The sequence below is a fragment of the Chiloscyllium plagiosum genome, unplaced genomic scaffold, assembly GCF_037043375.1.
Source record: "Chiloscyllium plagiosum isolate Xiang-an unplaced genomic scaffold, Cpla_swu_hap1 HiC_scaffold_8, whole genome shotgun sequence".
In the NCBI taxonomy this organism is placed as follows: Eukaryota; Metazoa; Chordata; class Chondrichthyes; order Orectolobiformes; family Hemiscylliidae; genus Chiloscyllium; species Chiloscyllium plagiosum.
The window spans coordinates 66,660,040-66,681,924 of record NW_028270146.1 but is presented as its reverse complement, the minus strand read 5'-3'; the positions used below and the strand labels follow the sequence as shown (position 1 = coordinate 66,681,924).

General features: G+C 39.2%; 1 protein-coding gene across 16 annotated transcripts in view; it reads left to right on the top strand.

Annotated features, from left to right (window-relative positions):
* The window catches only part of ralgapa1 (Ral GTPase activating protein catalytic subunit alpha 1), a 315,513-nt gene that overhangs the window by 6,320 nt on the left and 287,308 nt on the right, over positions 1 to 21,885 (top strand). For all 16 annotated transcript variants that reach the window (XR_015757926.1, XM_087989919.1, XM_087989918.1 and 13 more), the window contains exons 2-3: positions 8,905 to 9,015; positions 21,306 to 21,355. Coding sequence is in view for 15 of the 16 variants with exons in the window: in XM_087989919.1 (XP_087846045.1) it covers positions 8,905 to 9,015; positions 21,306 to 21,355 (161 nt within the window). In the remaining variant the exon portion in view is untranslated. The remainder of the gene's footprint in view (positions 1 to 8,904; positions 9,016 to 21,305; positions 21,356 to 21,885) is intronic.

Here is a 21,885-nt window from a genome sequence, read left to right as displayed (position 1 = left end):
GCTCAAGTAACTCAAATCTTGTCCCTCTCTCTTTCTAAATTCTCTGAGGCCCACAAACCTGCAGTGCTGACTTCTTGCCTTGGTGGCCATGCTTTTAGCTGTTCAGAATCATAGACATCTGCAGCATGGAAAATGGCCCTCTGGTACATTTCATTCACACTGGTTAAAAATAATTGCTGAATTATTCTAGTCCAGTTTTCTAGAACCTTGGCCCATATACTTATATGCCTTGATGTTGCAAGTGCACATCTAAATACAATTTAAATGATTTAATGGTTTTTGCTTCTATCACCCTTACAGGCAGTGTGTTCCAGATTCCCACCACCCTCTGGATGACAAAGTATTTCCTTCAGCTCCTTAAACTGCCTGCCCCTTACCTTTAATCTGTGCTCCCTAGTCATTGATCATTCCATCAATTAGAAAAGTTTTATTTCTGTCTTCCCTGTCTACGCACTTCATAATTTTATACATCTCAAGCATGTATAAATCTTCTCTGCCCAGAGGAAAAACTGAAACTTTCCAACCCAGCCTAAGCCTTAAATTCTGAAATTCTTTTGTCATCTGTTCTAATTCCTCCAGCTTTGACTTGGTGCATGTTTGTTTTTTTTTCCAGTAATTACATTGAAACATTTCACTAGGTTAAAGACACTAAATGTTAGCTGTTGTTTATCAATCTTCTTTGCATATAACTTACGGAAACTGTAACTTTAATTTAAACTTTTGGATAATTGGGTTTTTTTCTTGTTAATTGCCCGAAAATGAACATACTTCCTGCATCTAATCTTGCCATAATTTTGATATAATTGATGTTCGCCTTCGTCTGTCCCCAATGCTTGCTTCTTTCTGTAATCCTTAGCTTTCGGTTTTGATAATTCCGAAAGACATCCTTGATTGTCAATTAACAATGGAATGGAACAGGTGAAAAATGATGCATCTGGACCATCATGTTTATGTGAGTTTGAGCTAATATTATTCATAAGTGAAAAGAAGCTTAATATTTTGCAATAATATCAAAAGATTCTACAGAACTTTACTGGATAAATGAATGAATGAACGTGTGGAATTCTTGCATTTGTATGGAAATTGAATTCTTAATTTCACAGATTATAAGACGCTTTGAGTGTAATCACTTCTTTAATTCTCCTTTTTACTGCACTCTGATTCTGTGTACCATCATTTAAAAATTAATTTTGATATTTTAGTTTACTCTTGCATCCTTGATTTGACCCATTTTTCTTATCAAGCTTTTCAGAGATGTTATTTTACACTTCTAGAGCAGATGGAATTGAACTCAGGCACCTCAAACCAAAAGTTGGCCCATCCTTGGTTTGATCAAGTGCCCGATTGGCAGAAATGCTTCTGTTTCATTGCATGAATTGATTGATTTTTATGTTGGCTAACTTTATTACACTGGCTCATACCTGTTCACTGTCTACCTGTTTATCTTTTCTCAATTAGTTAGTGGGATCATCCCTCATCCCTTCACTGAGTGGTTTTCAGGGGTAGTTAAGAGTCAACCACATGCTGCAGATATAGATCTGGCAGATTCCTTTCCTCCAAAGAACATTATTTATTATACCAATTGGTAGTAGTTACATGGTGTCCATTAGACGAACTTTGATTGCAGAATTTTATCAAATTCAAATTTCACCACTTGCTATGGGATTTGAATCTGTGGTCCTTTGAACATTAGCCCAGGGCTCTGGATTAGTAGGCTGGTGAATTTGTCACTATCCACCACCTAGCCACTAACTTTGCCTGTTGGCAAGACCAAAACTTTACATCGTAAATTAAGATACTTAATTACAGGGATTTAAGATGGAACTTCTTTACCCAGAAAATAGTTAGAATATGGGCTGTGTTACCTCAATGAGTGTAGATGCCACTCCTTGGCCCATTGGCCATCTGATCAAGGTCCCATTGATCACTGTCCACTGGATCTATTTTGGCATCATCTGAAAACTTACGAACCATGGCACCTATATTCACATCCAAGTCATTTCTATAAATGACATAAAGTCGTGGACCCAGCACTGATCCTTGTGACACAGCTGGTAATAGGCCTCCAGTACAAAATGCAAACCTTTGGATATAGGTTTGCTCACTGAGCTGGAAGGTTCACTTCCAGACGTTTCATCACCCTACTAGGTAACATCTTCAGTGGGCCTCCAGGCGAAGCACTGCTGCTGATTCCTGCTTTCTATTTCTATGTTTGGTTTTTTTTGGGTTGATGTCATTTCCTGTGGTGACATCATTTCCTGTCCTTTTTCTCAGGAGGTGATAGGTGGGGTCTAACTCGATGTGTTTGTTGATAGAGTTCCGGTTGGAATGCCACGCTTCTAGGAATTCTCGTGCATGTCTCTGTCTGGCTTGTCCTAGGATGGATGTGTTTTTCTGCCTGTTTATCCACCAGAAAATGAGCCACCAGGATACATGCACATCAAGTAGCCACAAAACGACATGACCCTCTCTCACTAGTATCCTTACATACAGATAAGGACAGACACCACTTCGACTGGGACAACACATCCATACTAGGACAAGCCAAACAGAGACACACACGAGAATTTCTAGAAGCATGACATTCCGACCGGAACTCTATCAACAAACACATTGAGCTAGACCCCATCTACCATCCCTGAGAAAAGGAACCAGAAGTGACTTCACCAATCCAAAGAAACCCAAACATATAAATAGAAAGCAGGAATCAGCAGCAGTGCTTTGCCTGGAGGCCCACTGAAGATGTTACCTAGCAGGGTGATGAAATGTCTGGAAATGGACCTTCCAGCTCAGTGAGCAAACCTACATCCAAAACCTCAATCTGAGCTACAAATCTTCTCAAAATTCAATAATGCAAATCTCTGTTATAACCTTCTCCTTCCTACCTTCAAGTCAATTTTGTGTCTGATTAGCTAGCTCCCCTGGATCCCATGCGATCTGACCTTACTAACCGGCATACCATGTGGAAGATTTGTCGAGTGCTTTGCTGAAGTCGATATAGCTCTCATTTTAAGAGCTACATCATAACTTACTTTGAAATTTGGTATTCTTGGATACTTGTAATTTTGTCTTGATGTGTACTAAACAAAAATCTTCAAATAAAACTTTTTTCAACTATACTCGTTCTAACAGATTGTGAAGTATTATATAATAGAAGTATTACATAATACTGACAGTATGATTTGAATTGTTTGGACCATAGTCCGTGCCAGTCTTTATGTTCCAAACAAAGATTTTCACATTGCATTTGTTATATTCTATCATTTTGTCAGAATCTTCCATCTGTTACCTCCTTGTAATTATCTCATATTCCCTTAGATGCATTAATGCTAGTTGGCATCACTGCTTGTTGTGATAGGTATATTCCAACCATACCCTGTAATGACTTCTCTCCTGAGTTTACTATTGAGTTTGTTAATGATTGTGTCATGTTTATACTGTCACGTTCTGGATTCTGAGCCTGCAAGTGAATAGGTCTACAAAATTCTCTACAACTGCCCCTTTCATAATCTTAGATTTTGGTCAGGTCATGTCTAAGTTTTCTCTTTCTAGAAAGAAGAACAAGATTGTTCAAAGTCTTAAAGCTTCAAAGTTCTGAATATTATCTCTCAATTCCAGTATTGTTCCACCAAATCTTGTTTTCACTTTCTCCAGTGCTTCCTACATTCTTTAGCTATAAACAAGGACACCAGAACTGTTTAGTATTCTCAAGTGTGTTCCAACTTGGGTTTGATAGGTGTTTAATATCCTGGCCCTTTGGAAGTGAGCCCCCAGTAGCCTTATGTAGGTGCAAGCATCGGTCATTTGATACATCGTCACATTTGCCATTCAGTGAATCATGCTGATTGATAATCGTCAACTCAGTTTTTCTTCGTTTCCCCCCCCCCCCCACCCCCCCCGTGCCTCTTGATTGTCTAAACATCAGTCTACCTTGAAAAGAATTCCTCCCTCTTACTGTCTGAAATTGGTGCCCCCACTCTTGAGATTTTGCATTCTGGTTCTAGAGGGGAAACTCCAAGGGGAAACTCAACTTTTCCATATCTACCCTGTCAAGCCTCTTAAGAATTTGGTATGGTTCAATAAAGTGGTCTCTTGTCCTTCTAAATTCTAATCCCAAACTACTTGAGCTCTCCTCAAAGAAAATCTCTCCATGTCTATGATCAATCTAGTGTACCTTCTCTGGACTGTGTCCAATACCTCCTTAGGTAAAGGGACCAAAATTGTTCACAGTATTGTAGGTGTAATCTAGCTATTGCCTTGTAAAATTTTGAAAGAAACCCACCCTCATTCCCCTCAAATAAAGGTTATCATTATGTTTGCCTTTCCTATTGTCAATTGAACTTGAATGCCAGCTTTTTGTGATACATGCACAAGGACTCCAAAATCTCTCTGTGCTGTAGCTTTTTGCAATGTTTCTCAATAAAATAAAATAATCTGCTCCTCTATTCTTCCTGCCAAGATTTTGCCCACACACCTGTCTACATCATTCGGCAGACTCTTTGTGTAGTCTTCACCACTTGCCTTCCCACATAATCTGCAAACTTGATGACAGTACATTCAATTTCTTCATCAAAGTAATTAATGTACGTTGTCAATAATTGTAGCTCTAATAGTCATCTCTTTGGCACTCCACTAATTACAGATTGCTATTCTGAAAATACTTACTTTATCCCAAATCTGTGCCTTTGATTAGTTAACCTATCTTCTTTCCATGTTAATATGCTACATTCAACATCACGGGCTCTCATTTCATTAAGTAGCCTTATACGGAGTACTTATCTTCTGCCTTTTATATAACATAAATCCATATATTTGACACCTTCTAGCTTCTCTTTAACTATTCTGTTTGTTACTTCATCATAACTAATTCTAATAACTTTTTCAGACATGCTTTCCCTTTTATGAAACCATGCTGATTCTGCTGATTACTTTATGCATTTCTAAATGTCTAATATTGAATCCTTTATATCATGCTCTCATGTTTTCTCAATGACACACCTTAAGCTAACTGACCTATATATCTTTTGTTTTGTCTCTTTTCTTTCTTGAATAAGGCTTTTGCCTTGGACGTTTCCAAGAATCCTTACCTTCTAGAATATTGCTACCAGTGCATCCACTATCTCCGCAGCTACTTCCTTTAGTATCCTAGGATTCAACTCAGCAGGTCCAGGGATATTTTGACTTTAGCCCATTAGTTTCTCTTGTACTCTTTCCCTGGTGATAATACAGGTGTTTATTTCCTCCACAGTGTTTGACCTTAATTTAACGTTTCCAGAATGCTGTTAGTGTCCGTTACCATGAAGTCTAGGTCCTCTACTTTTTGTCATTTACATAAATGATTTGGATGCGAGCATAAGAGGTACAGTTAGTAAGTTTGCAGATGACACCAAAATTGGAGGTGTAGTGGACAGCGAAGAGGGTTACCTCAGATTACAACGTGATCTGGACCAAATGGGCCAGTGGGCCGAGAAGTGGCAGATGGAGTTTAATTCAGATAAATGCGAGATGCTGCATTTTGGGAAAGCAAATCTTAGCAGGACTTATACACTTAATGGCAAGGTCCTGGGGAGTGTTGCTGAACAAAGAGACCTTGAAGTGCAGGTTCATAGCTCCTTGAAAGTGGAGTGCAGGTAGATAGGATAGTGAAGAAGGCGTTTGGTATGCTTTCCTTTATTGGTCAGAGTATTGAGTACAGGAGTTGGGAGGTCATGTTGCGGCTGTACAGGACATTGGTTAGGCCACTGTTGGAATATTGCGTGCAATTCTGGTCTCCTTCCTATTCGGAAAGATGTTGTGAAACTCGAAAGGGTTCAGAAAAGATTTACAAGGATGTTGCCAGGGTTGGAGGATTTGAGCTGTAGGGAGAGGCTGAACAGGCTGGGGCTGTTTTCCCTGGAGCGCCGGAGGCTGAGAGGTGACCTTATAGAGGTTTACAAAATTATGAGGGGCATGGATTGGACAAATAGACAAAGTCTTTTCCCTGGGGTCAGGGAGTCCAGAACGAGAGGGGAAAGATATAAAAGAGACCTAAAAGGCAACTGTTTCACGCAGAGGATGGTACGTGTATGGAATGAGCTGCCAGAGGAAGTGGTGGAGGCTGGTACAATTGCAGTATTTAAAAAGCAGTTGGATGGGTATATGAATAGGAAGGGTTTGGAGGGATATGGGCTGGGTGGTGGCAGGTGGGACTAGATTGGGTTGGGATATCTGGTCGGCATGGATGGGTTGGACTGAAGGGTCTGTTTCCATGCTGTACATCTCTATGACGAAAAGGATTTACTTGACTCCTGTCCCACTTCATGGCTTCCTGTTATGATTTTCACAACTAATTCCTTAAGTGGCCTGTGTTCGCTTTGGTGCCTCTCTTCCTTTTTCTATATTTGAAGACGGTCTTATTATCTGTTTTCATATTTACTTGCAAGCTTACCATTGTAATTTAATTTCTCCCTCTATTATTTCTTTGGTCAACTTTTGTTAACTTTTAGGACATTCTGAAATTTTTGGTTTATCACTAATCCTTGTAACATCTGTTTTCATTTTCAATTTGATGCTATCCTTAACTTTCTCCGTTAATTGTGGTTGGCTTATCCTCTTCAGAGAATCTTCTTGCTCACAGGAAGAAATTTTTGTTTTAAATCATAAACATCTGCCATTGTTTATCAACCACCTTTTCTGTTAAATTCCTTCCCCAGTCCACTGCAGCCAATTTAGCCCTCATACCAATGTAGCTTCCCTTATTTAAGTTTAGCACAGTTTTTAACATACCTTCCTCATTTAAAAACTGAATGCTACATTCTACCACTCACTGTTTAATATAGGATCTTTTATTCTGAGATCATTGACTAAACCTGCTTCACCACACATTTCCACATCTAAAATAGCTTGTCTCTAGTTGGATTCTAGGAAACTCTGGCATACACACTTTGAGTCCTTCCTCTGCTAATTTGATTTTCCCATTCTACATGAAGATTACAGTCACCCATAGTTAATGTACTGTGTTTCTTTACATGCCCTCAATATCTCTTGATTTATTCTCTATCCCACAGTATAGCTACTGAAAGGGAGGTGTGACCTACTCACCTCTAACGTTTTTCTCTTGTAGAATCTATATGGGTGATCCAAGGTAGTTTCTTGCTATTGCATTCATTCCATTCCATACTAAGAAAGCTACCTCCCCACCTTCTCCTTTCTCCTATCCTTTTGAAAAGTTGTGTACCCCTGCATATTTAGTTCTCAGCTTTGATCTCCTAACTATGATTATGCCCAATAACCTCTTTGCTCCATATATCGCTTTTAAATAATGAGCTGTTAATTTTGCCTTTTTTTCAGTTTGATCCTAATTGCTGCTATTTTTCCAGGTTTGTATACTCTGTGTCCCTTCCTGTACCACACCGGGTATCATTACTGAAATAGTTGTCTGGCAAGGCTGTCATATTATTTTGCTTTGTATGCCTACGTATCCTTCTCGACATCTCTCCTTAGATCTAATTCGTTCAAAACCCATTCTAAAGCCCTAGTTATTTGATCTGTCAGTGCACTAGTTTCCACACTGTTCAAGTGAAATGGATCCTATTGGAGAAGCTTCCTTTTTCTGCAGTATGGTGCCAACTGCCTCATTAACTAAAACCCATTCCTCCCATATTAATATACACAGAAATTGGGAATGCTGGAGATCTAAAACACATAGGTAGAGGAATGCCTCCCTGTACTACTGTTCTCTGGTCAGGTCACTCATTTTCTCTCTGCAGTCCCCACTCTCCATGCCTTGCAAAACCTTGTTTTTATTTGATAATTGCAGAGGCTAAGGCTGCTCTAATTATCTCTTGAATTCACATACCTGCTTCACCTGCAGTGTCACGTGCCTGGCCCTGGTCACAGGCCAAATCTTAATTATCTCATATCAGCATTATATCGTATCTTCTAATTCTCTCTTGCGCGCGCGCGCACACACACACACACACCATCCACCCAGCCCTGTGCTTACCAAATAGGGGTAATGTCAATGTCTGTGAGTTTATCTAGCGTGGCATATTCTCACCTGTATTTTTCTTTAATTAATATGGACTGTGGAAAAGTTTATTATCTTTGTACTTCCTGATTTCATTTTGACGTTTTGTCTTCCTAATTTTTTTTCTTTTCCCGGACTGTTTCATTTTCTCTCCTGTCATTTGCTGCTCTGTCATATATACTTCATGTGTACTTTTTCTCCCCCTTGGATTTCAATTTTACCCTTCTTTATTCATCTCGAATGTATCATGGTGGCATTTTTTTCTTCTTTATAACTTGCTCAAAGTATTTGTGATTTCACAACAGCTAAAAATCAGATACTCTCTTAAGAAAAATACGACATGAAGTTATCCTGTGGCTGATTGAGCAGCAATTCCATAGCAGCATTGGCAACTACCGAGGGAGGCCACCCACGTGTGTGGCTGCCAATTTGAGAGATGGTGATTGCAGAAATTCAAACAGAGCTGTTGATATAAAAATGTCATCAAATGTAATATTTGACTGTGGTATTGTTAGCAGCCTGAATTAGCTTTGAAATATTTATTGTTCTACTTTACTGTAAGTTTTGACTTATGCAACCTTATCTCTGATGATTTTTACAATATCTAGTGGATGACTAATATATTTGCATGACTGTGACATTTATTTATAATCAGGAGAGATATGAAGGATTCCTGCCTCTCTGACAAGCCTGTGAGCTTTTACCTACATCTGAACTAGGAATACATGTTTCAAGATTTGAGCTAAGTTGGTTGATCCATATTTGGGAGTTAGTTCATCTTTTGTATTCATTTGTATGAATAAGGTTAGAAAACTTAAATATGTAGTTGGTGGCTTAATTAATCTAAATTTTAAATTATTGATTATCCTAATATCTTTTCTTTTTTTTAATTATAGAAAACTCTGAAGCAAGTGATTTGAAGCCGTTCTTTGATCAAACATATTCGCACATATATTATGTTTTCTTTGAAAATTTTGTGGCCATTGAAACAAGCCTAAAGCAAAAAGGTAAGGATAAGGGAGGGAGGGAGGGGAGGGGAAGAAGTGGGAGAAAAGAGGAGGGGAGTGAAGAGCTTCATTTCATTTGCAACAAGGTGTAAACTTAGTGTTCAGCAGCCAGTGGAATATTATTCCCATGGAAGTGCTGTGCATATTACCTCCAAATAGTATCATCCTTTACACAGAACAGTGTAAGATCTTCTAAAAATTGTTAATTATTCTTAGTGCAGAGACAGCCTCGTTGCTGATTGAGTACATTTTCTGCATTCATCCAGAGAAACAATAAAGAGAATAAATCAACCAACATTTCACCACTTCTTAGGAGATATTTTTAGTTCTAGTTGCTGGCATATGAAAGGCTGACACATGGATCAATGCTCTGATTAGTAACCACGACAATCTGAATTTAACAAACACTCATGACAATACCTTTAGCATCTTGATTCTGACAGGTGTGTATTTTGACTCTCATGCAGGAAATTCTCTTCTTTCAATTCTGTACTACTTTGGTCTTACAGAAATGTGTGCAATTTTTGTGAATGAGGTTCTAGTTCTGGAGCTATCTTAGAGTGTGAGAGTAGAAAATCAGAATTCTGAAACATCTCAATGTTATTTTATTGTATTGCCCACGTACTGTTTAAAAGAAACCTTTAAGCCAAGGCACACTTACTTTAGCTCTTAATGCATTTCCATTGCTGTTCCCTCTCTCTCACTGGTTCAAAATCGTGGAACTCCCTTCCTAATTACATTGTGACTGTCCCTATACCATTCAAGAAGGTAGCTCACTGCCAGCGCTGCTGCCACATCCCTCTACCTCATGGTTATTTAGGGATAGATGATAAGTACAGGCCTATCCAGTGCCACATTCAATGAATTAACCAAAACACTGATATGTATGGCTTTGCACAGTCAAAACAACCTAGCTGAAACCTGCAAAACAATTCATATATTTAAATGTTAAGATGATAAATGTGGGGAAAATATAACAATAAATCTATGTCAATGTGCATCACAATGCTAGCTGTTTCTATCTAATGCAGTGTGCGAGAATTACTGGGTAAATATTTATTTGCCACACAACAGTAGTTTAGCATAACAATTGAAATATATAACTCACTTGAGGCAATAAGTATTTTCAGGTTTCTATTTACAAGTTATTTTTCCATAATTATACTTTTGAAAGTCAATAATACAAAAGAAAAAATTAAACAGATTCTACAAAAAAGTCTTAATTGTGACTGTTTTAATTTTCAGATTTTTTGATAACCTGAAAAAATTCTGATATGAAAATATCATAAATTAATGTCTCAGAAAACATGTAATTGACTAGGCATGCATACATATCTTGAACTTTTCAGAAGAGCCATTTTTGAACAGAGGAAATCGGATACAACAAAAATGTTGTCTTTGCAGCAAACACAAGTTGGTTGAATTGATCCCAATCTGCAAAGCTTTCAGGGAGAAAATACATGATCCAGTTTGTGGGTATATAGCTTTGAAAACACATCTTTGTTCTCTTTTTTTCTTTTCTTTTTCTTTCTTTGTTTCTTTTCTGTCTGTCTTTCTGTCTTTTTGTCTGTCTGTCTTATTGTTTTTCTCTCGTGCTCACTCTTGCGCTCTCTCCTTCTGTCTGTTCTGCCCCCTCCCTTCTGTCTCTCTCCTCATTCTCACTGTTTGGCTCTCTTTCCCTGACCCCAAACTTGCCAAAGTTGGAGTGAGAAAGGCTTATTGCTGTAAATAGACAGTCCTTAAAGGAAATGTTACATCTGTACCATTATCTCCAGAAAAAAAGTATTCAACCAGCCGAACTGATTAGAGAGAAATGTTAATGCCAATAACTTGTGTGCAAAATGACTTCAGCCATCAGACCCAGCAATTACACAACTGTGAATAATTATTTTTTGCGAAACTTGCAGTTTACTTAGCCAAAGTTCTTTCACGATAACATTCTACAGAATTGCATATTTTCACCCAGGCTTGAAAGAGGGTGTGAGTGTGTTAGTTTGCAAACACTGGCTGAGGTTATCACTAAGGACTCTCCTTCTCAATCTCTCTCCTCGCCTGAGGCGTGGTGACCCTCAGGTTAAACCACCATCAGTCATCGCTCTCACTCATGAGAGTGCAGCCTATGGTCTGGTAAGACTGTGGAGATCTTACCTTTTTAATTTTAGTAGTTGGAAAAATATAGGAGAAAGTGAGGACTGCAGATGCTGGAGATCAGAGTGAAGAGTGTGGTGCTGGAAAAGCACAGCAGGTCAGGCAGCATCCAAGGAGCAGGAGAATCAATGTTTCGGGCATAAGCCCTTTACCAGGAATTCCTGATGAAGGGCTTATGCCCGAAATTTTGATTCTCCTCCTCGGATATTGCCTGACCTGCTGTGCTTTTCCAGCACCACACTCTCGAATTGGATGCATATGGACATTTAACCCTATTGTTGACAATCTTTGAATATGTTTTTTATTTTGTTATTTTAATATATGACTGACTTGTTTCTGATTCTGAACTAGATACAGATGTGGCTGTGCATGTGTCTGTTAATATATGCAAGTATAATATGATTGACAAGCTCACCTCCCTTTCGAAGTTTAAACTTGTGGCCAGTGGAGGAATAGGACAAGGAAACAAATCAATCCACTTCTAACTGGATCATAACAGTTTATTGAATTTGATATTTTAATGTTTGAATCTCAGACCTGTTCTGGTGGTGGTAGAATGGAGAAGGGTTGAGGGACAGTGTTGGGGATGGATTGAGGGCTTTGGACTGTGAATTTTCTGTTTCCTCAAACCTTTGGGTGGAGAAAGTGCTTGAATCACGTAATCAGCATGGCATCTGATTGGCATTCTTTGACAGATTGTGAGGGGGTTCCTGTCATTGAGAACTGTAATGTTTGCACTCAAGTTTTCCAATGGTGAAGGTCCCCTTATTCCATGTCCTTTTAAGACTGGCTGTTTAGCGAAGATAGGGTCAGAATTTCTGCAGAATAACAACTGAACATTTTCATGATCTTAATCTACAACACATCCAGCATGCAGTTGGGCACTTAGAATCAGATGAAATATTTCGTGCTGAGAATGGTATGTGCTTTTGTACACTCATCAAACCTGATTTCTCATCTTTAGTCATTAATTGAAACCAAAGTAAAGGTAGCTATCTCTTAGACATTGCTAATTTTTAGCAAGTGTCAGTCAGTATAAAGCCTTGTTTTAGTTTCTACTACGTAATCATGATGAAATAATATATTCTAAGTTTGGGCATTTCAGCATGAAAGCATTCCTGTAGTGATTTTTACTATAGATTTTAAACAGTTGTTATAATGGGTCAAAGAGATGTTTTCTTCTCTGGGGATTGTCCCCTAAAGAGATACATAGAATACTTTACAACGACTTTCCTCACCCTAAAACATGGCACACATTATCAGTGGTATTAGCATTTCCTTTCCACTTTGCTACATAATAAAGCAGTCTATATTTGTCAATGAGCACCTTCGATGTAACTTAACAGTCTGTTGCCAAAATTCAATTCTCAGAAAATACATGATTTTCCACTTTCACAGTTGGTTCAGTAATTAAGCCTCTTCAGTTTTACCCCCTTAAATCTTTTTTACCCATTACCTTCTTCAACATAATCCCTGTCACACAACAGTAATTCACTTTTGATAGTCTATTCTTACTCAATAAAATGAATAACTTATTGCTGTAACTTGTAAATGGCTATTGTCCAATGTAATGCTCCAGTATAAAATACTGCTTTACTAATGCAATGCATAGGTATGCACAGTTCACTTGTGAGCAGCACAAGTCCAACTTTTCCACTGCCATGTTTACATTTGTACAATAAATCTACTGTCTCATATGTATGTGGCTTTCTAGCAGTTAGCTGATGGAATGAGAATTTAAACCCATTAAGTAATGTACAAAATGAAAGTGCTGTTCTAGTTTCCCTGAGGTCAAAACATTAGTGCCATATTTAGTGTTTCATGTTGCAGTATTGGATAGTGGCAGAGCAAAATATTTATTTGATGTTACTCTCCAGATGATTATGTTTTAAAATGTCATCTCTAATTTGTGGTAAAACTAAGTATGCTGGAAGCACACTGGTTCACAGTAATTCCTCTGATCTGGTTGCCATTGGGATGGATCTCTTTTCACATGCGTATACAGTAACTCAGAGTAATTAGACAGCTGCTTTGGAAGACTTGCAGAGGGAGCAATAGAAAGCAACTACTATTGTGTGAAGGAAGTATGCAACTTGAGTGTGGAGAAGCAAAAATGCTATCTTGAGGTTGTTTTCAATTAGAAAAGAAGGAAACAGAATAAACCTCAATGTTCAAGGAATAAGGAATCACCAAGGTCGGACTTGATAAAAGTTGGACTTGGAAGACTAGGGAAGATTTCCCTATGAATAGGCGACTAAATAAAAATCATTACCAGAAATTGATGGAAATTGTATGCCTATCCCATCGTGAAGATTAATGTAAAATTGAACCTAATTAATTATTCTGTGGTGGGGTTGTTTCAAATCTGCCTATGATTGGTGCAGTTTTTCCTATTAGAAAATTACTTTAGCTGAGGATAAGGTAATGCTATGTCAAGTGTTTTCAGAAAAATAACCTGTTGATGCTATGACATTGAAGTTGTACAAGCAAAAGAGTGACTTGGGTCAATGTGGTTCCATATAACCCTATTGTGAAAAAAAATGTTTCCCAAAAGTCAGAAACCTAATTCTGCTAATTTTAAAAGACATTGGCACACCAGTCTGAAAAGAGAGTTCATTGCACTTGGACCATTTGCAGTCAGAATGGCGGAGAAGCAAGAGCAAGGTGTGGCAGGAAGGATAGTAACAGTATTCCAAACTAATAATGAAATATAGGTAACAAATAATTTGGAGAGTGGAACAGCTACGTCCAATGCTGGCACTGAAGAGCCATGAAGGATGTTTTTTTGAGGTTTCAATTTACATTCAAGTTGACAGAGCAATCAGGTTTGGAAGAAAGGAATTTGACAAGCTCAAACTGGATGGGAGGATGAAAAGTTAAAAGAAATGTGAAAGATTATGAACTGTACAAATTAGGATTGATTCTGAATTTAAGATGAAGTGAATTTAAGTTGTTTATGCATCGCAGTTCTGACCTTCAGTTTAACCATTCTTCAAAATCTTGGAGATTCAAGACACGTAGATATAAAATGGAGATCAGGAGTTGTAATCTGAATGAAGTCTGTAGGGAGTCTTTCTTTTTAAATAAATTAAAATTGTGTAAATTTGGTTTCAGACTTTAAGAAAGAACAAAGAAAATTGCTGAATCCAGAGAATATAATAAATTGTGACAGGATTTCTTCTTGAACGTGTAGTTCACAGCTGCTAGTACCCAAAAGCCAGATGGTTCACCAGCAATGTCAGTATCCACAAGATTAAACAAATTGTGAAACCTTTTGGGCCTTCACAAGTGCTATTGTGAATCCAAATTGTAATCAATCAAAGATGCATTTTAAAAAGCTAAATGAAGTTCCAAAACCATGATACATACTGAGCATGTAGGCCATGCAGTCCATACTATTCAAAATGGGAGGAAAAATATATTTTTTCTGGAAAGTTTGAAAGAAAATGCCTTTACCGGTACTAAAAGAAACTCCTGTTTGGAAGAGAGTTGGAACTTGAATTCATGTAAGCCTGACATTAAATCTTACTTGACATATTCATGCAGTTGTTATGGATTAAGTACACAAATAGGATGACTTGCCCAAACTATAGAAGCTATATAGTAGTCAGATCACACTTCGAATACTGTCATCAGTTTGGTGCTTTTTACCTATGGATCTGAAGTAGAGCCACTTGTCAAATTGATAGAGGATTCCAGGAGAACAGATGATCATTTATTTCATGCACATATGGACAGAAGCTTTATGACAGGATCAAAGCTCACTTTGGTGAATTATGGCATTCCTTCAAGTTTTATACTGATTACAGCTTGCATATTTCAATTCCCACATTTAGTATCCTTGTGTCCCATTTTATCTTTGTTTACCACAGTCTTTGTAAGCGTTGAGTGTTCTTCACTTAACCGTGACAGGTTGTCTTTCTTTGTTAGCTCCCACATAGTCCTCCACAACATGGCTTCCCTCCCATAGTATGCATTTCTGTGGTATACATTCATGTGGTTATGCTGAATGTATGGTGCTATCTGCTTTTTGCGAAATTCCACCAGGGCCCTTTATTGATGTTTGCTTGTCCCACCACCTTATCTCTCCTCACATATCCTGGTGTAAATTCGCCATGTTTGTTTTCTCTGCCCCAGTTGCTACTTCTACCAGCTAACTTTTTGGGCCTGTCTCATCTGCCCATTGGATTTTTGAAAAATTCATTCATGAGATGAGGGTGTCACTGACTCGGCCAGCGTTCATTGCCCATCCCTAATTGCCAAAAGGGCAGTTAAGTCGCAAGTACACAGGGTAGTGAAGAAGGCATATGGTACGTTTGGCCTTTAGTGGTTAGTGCATTGAGTATAGGAGTTGGGAAGGCATGTTGCGGCTGTTCAGGACCTTCCATTCTGCATTCCATTCTGGCCTCCCTGCTGTAGGAAAGATTTATAAGGATGTTTGTAGAGTTTGAGCTATAGTGAGAGGCTGAACAGGCTGGGGCTAGTTTCCCTGGAGCATCAGAGATAAGAGGTGACCTTTGTAGAGGTTTATAAAATCATGAGGGGCATGTATAGCCAAAGTCTTTTCCCTAGTTAGGGGGAGTCCAAAACTAGAGGACATAGGTTTCAGATGAGAGGGGAAAGATTTAAAAGGGACCTAAGGGGCAACTTTCTCGCACAGAAGGTGGTGCGTGCATGGAATGAATTGCCAGAGGTGGAGGTGATGGCGGAGGCAAATGGGATAGATTAATTTAAGATATTTAGTCAGCATGGACTGGAAGGTCTGTTTTCATGCTGTACATCTCTCATTATATAACTAAGAGTCAGCAACATTGCTGTGGGTCTGAAGTCACATGTTGACCAGACCAGCTACGGATGGCAATTTCCATCCCTTCAGGACTTCCGTGAACCAGTTGGACTTTTCCTGACAATCAACAGTGGATTCCTGGCCGTCATGAGACTTCTAATTCCAATTTTGTTTTTGTTATTGAATTTAAATTTCGAATCCGAGTGCCCAGCACATTTCTGGATCTCTGGATTAACAGTGCACTGTTAATAACACTAAGCCATCACTGCCCCATTACATAATTAAATAGATCTGTTCCCTTCTGTTGTGTTTTTACTTTTATTGCTGCTGCTTCTAGTGGTAGTCTCGAAGCTTCCACTAATTTCTTAATTATTTTTTCATGCTGTGTATGCCCTTCTCCTGAGATGATATACAGTCTTCAACTTCATGTTATATATAACGACTTGTTGGGCCGAAGGGCCTGTTTCCACACTGTAGGGAATCTAATCATAACCATATAAAACCTTGAAGGTTTACCTAATATCTAAACCAATGTTATTCTGCTGTGTGCTAATCTGTACACAACATTACAGTTTGTTTTCAAAGGTTTTATTTCATCTCTCCTCCACACTTGAAGACATGGATAGTCACTATTTATTATCTGTGATACTTTCCACCCACAGATTGTCTTGCTGTGTTTTCCCAGCCTCCTGCTTGTCTGCTTTGGATTCTAGAATCTGCAGGTTTTTTTTTGTCTCTTTACATCACTGATAGAAATTGCTGCTAATTCTTAATTACTAGCACTTTGATACAAATGCTTAACTACTGAAATTAAAGAAGCTGTAGTTTTCTTCCTTAAACTGCGTCCTGCATCCAGCTTGTAGAAATTTCTTTTAATTCCTGTCAATTGTACCATGCTCTCAAAAAGAAGCACATTCACTGTTTCTATCTTCTCATAATTCAATATTCTTAACAGAAATAAGAAAATTCTGCGGTTCCCAGGCACTAACATCTTTGAAAATTTTTTACCTCTATATTTTTCACAATTCCAGATGCAAATAAACTAATGTGTTCCTTCTAAAACCTGTTTCGTTTGTGTGTTGTTTCAATTCCCCCTTTCCCTGATGTCCAAGAGTTTTGGCCTGGCAGCTGCAAGCATGAAGATCAAAGGAAGGTGTTCATTTAGCTCTGTGATTCGTTTATTTTTCTCTCTGCATGCCCTTTCCTCATCACGTGGCATCAGCTTGACTTTTGAACTAATCTCATCTTCTTCGGCTCTGACGTGTCATTTATTTCATTTATCTGTTTGGCCTTTCCAGACCACATGGCTTCAACTTCATTGTTGGATCAGTATTCGTTGCAGTTGTAAGAGATTGAGAGACGATTTGATTGAACCATACAAGATTCTTGGGACACTTGAAAGGGAACATATAGAGCGGTTGTTTTCCCTTTGTCCAGGTTTTCCCTCTAGAATTGAGGGCATTATCTGAGTAAGGGTTCACCCATTTATGTCCGAAATGAGGAGGAATTTCTTCTCTCTGGGTAGTGAATCTATGGGCTGCACAGTGGCTCAGCGGTTAGCACTGCTGCCTCACAGCACCAGGGTCCCAGGTTCGATTCCAGCCTCAGGCATATGTCTGTGTGGAGTTTGCACATTCTCCCCGTGTCTGCATGGGTTTCCTCCAGCTGCTCCGCTTTCCTCCCACAGTCCAAAGATGTATAGGTCAGGTGGATTGGCAACACTAAATTGCCCATAGTGTTCGGTGCATTCGTCAAAGGGAAGTTGGTCTGGGTGGGTTACTCTTCAGAGGGTAGGTGTGGACTTGTTGGGCCGCAGGGCCTTTTTCCACATTGTAGGGAATCTAATCTAATCTAATCTGTGGAATTCGTTACCAGAGAAGGCTGATGAGGCTATGTCAGTAAATATTTTCAAGGGGCTGAGAAAGATAAGATTATTAATCAGAAAGGGAATTGATGGTTATGGGGTAAGCCAGGAAAGTAGAATTGAGGTTTATCAGTTAAACCATGATCTCATTAAATGGCATGGCAGCATCAGTGTGCTGGTGCTAGTTCCGCACCTACTACTTATGGTTTTATATTTGAGATGCAGAATGTTTTAATGATGACACTTTACAAAAGACCAAAGAACTACTGGTGCTGGAAATCCGAAACAAAATCAAAAATTACTAGAAAAACTGAGCAAGTCTGGCAGCTATATTCTCTTCTGTCCATCTGTGAAGAGAAAGAGTTAAACTAGTCCAGTGACCCTCTTTCAGAACTCAAGAGTCACTGGGCTTGAAATGTTAAGTCTGCTTTCTCCCCACAAATGCTGCCAGACCTGCTGGGATACAAATGTTATCTGTAGTGTTTATTGTAAGATATTTGAAACATTCACAGTTTTGTGATTTTTGTTTTGATAGTGTTGATTTCGTTTTCCATAACACTATGATCAAGCTTTCTTATTTTCATTTAATTTTTGTTTGCAAAGGTAGTAAACGTGTTACTAACACTTTTTTTGTTAAGTTTATAATTTAAACATTTCTCCTTTCAACCTGAGGCATTAAGAATCTTGGAATTATGTTTGATTAATTTGGGAGAGTCTTTCAAGGAAGTCTCAACCAGAGTGGATAGAGGGGAATCTATAAATGTGTTACATTTGGACTTCCAGAAGGCACTCGACAAAGTAACTCTCAAAAGGAAAAGTCATAAGATGACAGTTCGTGGTGTTGGACGTAGTATGTTGACTTACATACAGGAAACAGCATGTGTGGATAAGAGTTTCTTTCTCAGGTTAGCAATCCCTAATGAGTGCCATTTCACAGGGATCAGTGGCGGGACCACAATTGTTTACAGTACATATTAATGACCCGGAAGAAAGAAGTGAATGTACTATAGCCAGATTTGCAGCCAACACAAAAATAGTTATAATCTGGAAGTCTAATGAAATGTTGGCCCTTATTTCATGGGAGAGTCTGGGACCCCAAAGCATAGTCTCAGAATTGTAGGACACCAACGTAAGACAGGTGAGGACTTTCATCTGAGAGTTGAGTCTCTTTGGAACTCCATGCCACAGAGAGCTGTGTCTTTGTGTATATTTAAGGCTGAGAAAGGTTATTAATCAGTAAAGGAATCAAGGGTTACAAGGAGAAGGCAGAACTGCAAATGTCTAGAATGTTAGATTAGAAATGATCCTCTTGAATGGTGGAGTAGGCTCAAAGGATTGAATGGCCTCATTCTGTTTCTCCTATTTCTGGTCTTAGGCATATTTTGAGCTGTAAGACCATCTGTGGTATGGGTGGAGTGAAACTGAAACCTATCAAAATCAAGTGAAAGCTTTCATGGGTGTATACAGTAACTCTTAGTAAGAAGACACCTGCTAAGGAGGTCGCACAGAGAGAAGAAGGCAGAGCTGTGTGGAGTAACAAAAAAAACACCGTTCTGGTGAAGTGGGGCACTTTCAGAACTTCTTTCCTGTACAGAAGGAAGGGATCAGAACAGACCGGTAAAACAGAACAAAGACCTGCAAATGGAGGAGATCTGAGACACACAAAGCATTGGGGAAACTCAGCAAGTCTGACAGTGTTAATGAAGAGAAAAATAGATCCAATATTTTGAATTCAATGACTCATCATCAGATTGATCTGCCAGTCTAGTTCATTGATGGGGCCTGGAGGCCCATCTGATATTCTTGTTTTGCAATAAGCAATTATGTAAAGTCTAATAGTTCAGAGGGTCCTAACTAGAAAAGCCATGATAAACTTTCAGTGCTTTGGTTTTGATGAAGGGTCACTGGACTTGAAACATTCTTCTTCCTTCCATAGATGCTGCCAAACCTGCTGAGTTTCTCCAGACTTTTAGTTTTGCAACAGGACAGGACCTTTTTTGGAGATTTAAGAACATACACTTGCTGTTGGAAGTGGGTTGGGAAAACTTTGGTTGAGTGGAAAATTTTCACTACATATTGTGATCCAGTGCAACAGGGGGAAGTGAGTCTGCTGGAGAATAGAGAACAAGTTTGCATTGTTCTTGTAATACTATTTGAAGTACAATGTGCAGCTAAAAAGGTTGTAACACCCATTTCAAAGGAATTTACAGGCAACTTAACAGCAAAAAGTCTTTTTTTTTTTCCCAGTAAAAGTCTTAAAATGTCAATCCAGTTGTTGTGGTTCTGTTCGCCGAGCTGGAAGTTTTTGTTGCAAACGTTTCGTCCCCTGGCTAGGCGACATCATCAGTGCTTGGGAGCCTCCTGCGAAGCGCTTCTTTGATGTTTCCTCCGGTGCTTATAGTGGTCTGTCCCTGCCGCCCCAGAACACCGAACAGAGAATTCACTACAAGGGTATACAGGAAAGCCACACACACAGACCAAGTCCTAAACTATGAAAGTAACCACCCCAACACACACAAACGAAGCTGCATCAGGACACTATTCAAAAGGGCTACAACACACTGCAGTACACCAGAACTGCAAAAAGAAGAAGAGGAACACCTATACAAGGTATTCGCCAAAAACGGATACCCGTGCAACTTCATCAACAGATGCCTAAGAGAAAGACCACGGAACGAGGACATACCACAACCAAAAGGACTAGCCACACTACCATACATCAGGAGCATCTCGGAATTGACAGCCAGACTACTGCAACCCCTAGGACTCATAATGGCACACAAACCAACAGCCACGCTCAGACAACAACTCACCAGAACGAAGGACCCGATACCCAACATGAGCAAGACGAATGTAGTGTACAAAATACCATGCAAGGACTGCACTAAACACTATATAGGACAAACAGGAAGACAGCTAACAATCCGCATACATGAACATCAACTAGCCACGAATCGACACGATCAGCTATCCTTAGTAGCCACACACGCAGACAACAAGCAACATGAATTCGACTGGGACAACACTACTATCATAGGGCAAGCTAGACAGAGAACAGCCAGGGAATTCCTAGAGGCATGGCATTCATCCACAAACTCCATCAACAAACACATCGACCTGGACCCAATATACCAACCACTACAGCGGACAGCTGAAACTGACAACCGGAAGCGGCAGGGACAGACCACTATAAACACCGGAGGAAACATCAAAGAAGCGCTTCACAGGAGGCTCCCAAGCACTGATGATGTCGCCTAGCCAGGGGACGAAACATTTGCAACAAAAACTTCCAGCTCGGCGAACAGAACCACAACAACGAGCACCCGAGCTACAAATCTTCGCACAAACTGTCAATCCAGTTCTTTAATTATTTTTGTTGATTGTTTTGGAAATTTGTGTTGTGAAATTCAGTTCTTGTGTGGACCAGAATGGTTGGAATATCTTAGATTGCATGGTATTTTATATATTAACTTGATGTATTTTGTGTTCCAGGTCACAAATCACAGAGGGAAGAATTGGATTCCATCCTTTTTATATTTGAGGTAAGAATGCTAGATTTTGTTGGCTGTTGATGTTCCATTAACTGCTGTAATATCTTTAAGGCAAGAATTTTTAAAAATTTTGTTTGAAAAACAGCAAACGAAGTAACTCAGAGGAGCGAGGAATAAGGTGGGTGAACTTGCAGTATGGATTGGTACCTGGGACTTCGATGTTGTGGCCATTTCGGAGACATGGATAGAGCAGAGACAGGAATGGTTGTGGCAGATTCCAGGGTTTAAATCTTTCATTAAGAACAGGGAACGTGGTAAAAGAGAGGGAGGTGTGGCATTGTTAGTCAAGGGCAGTATTATGGTGACAGAAAGGACATTTGATGAGGTTTCATCTACTTAGGGAGTATGGGCTGAGGTGCAACACAGGAAAGGAGAGGTCACCTGTTGGGAGTTTTCAATAGGCCTCTGAAAAGTTCCAGACATGTAGAGGAAAGGATTGCAAAGATGACTCTGGATAGGAGCGAAAGTAACAGGGTGGTTCCAGGTCTTTAACCTTCCAAATATTGAATGGAAATGCTGTA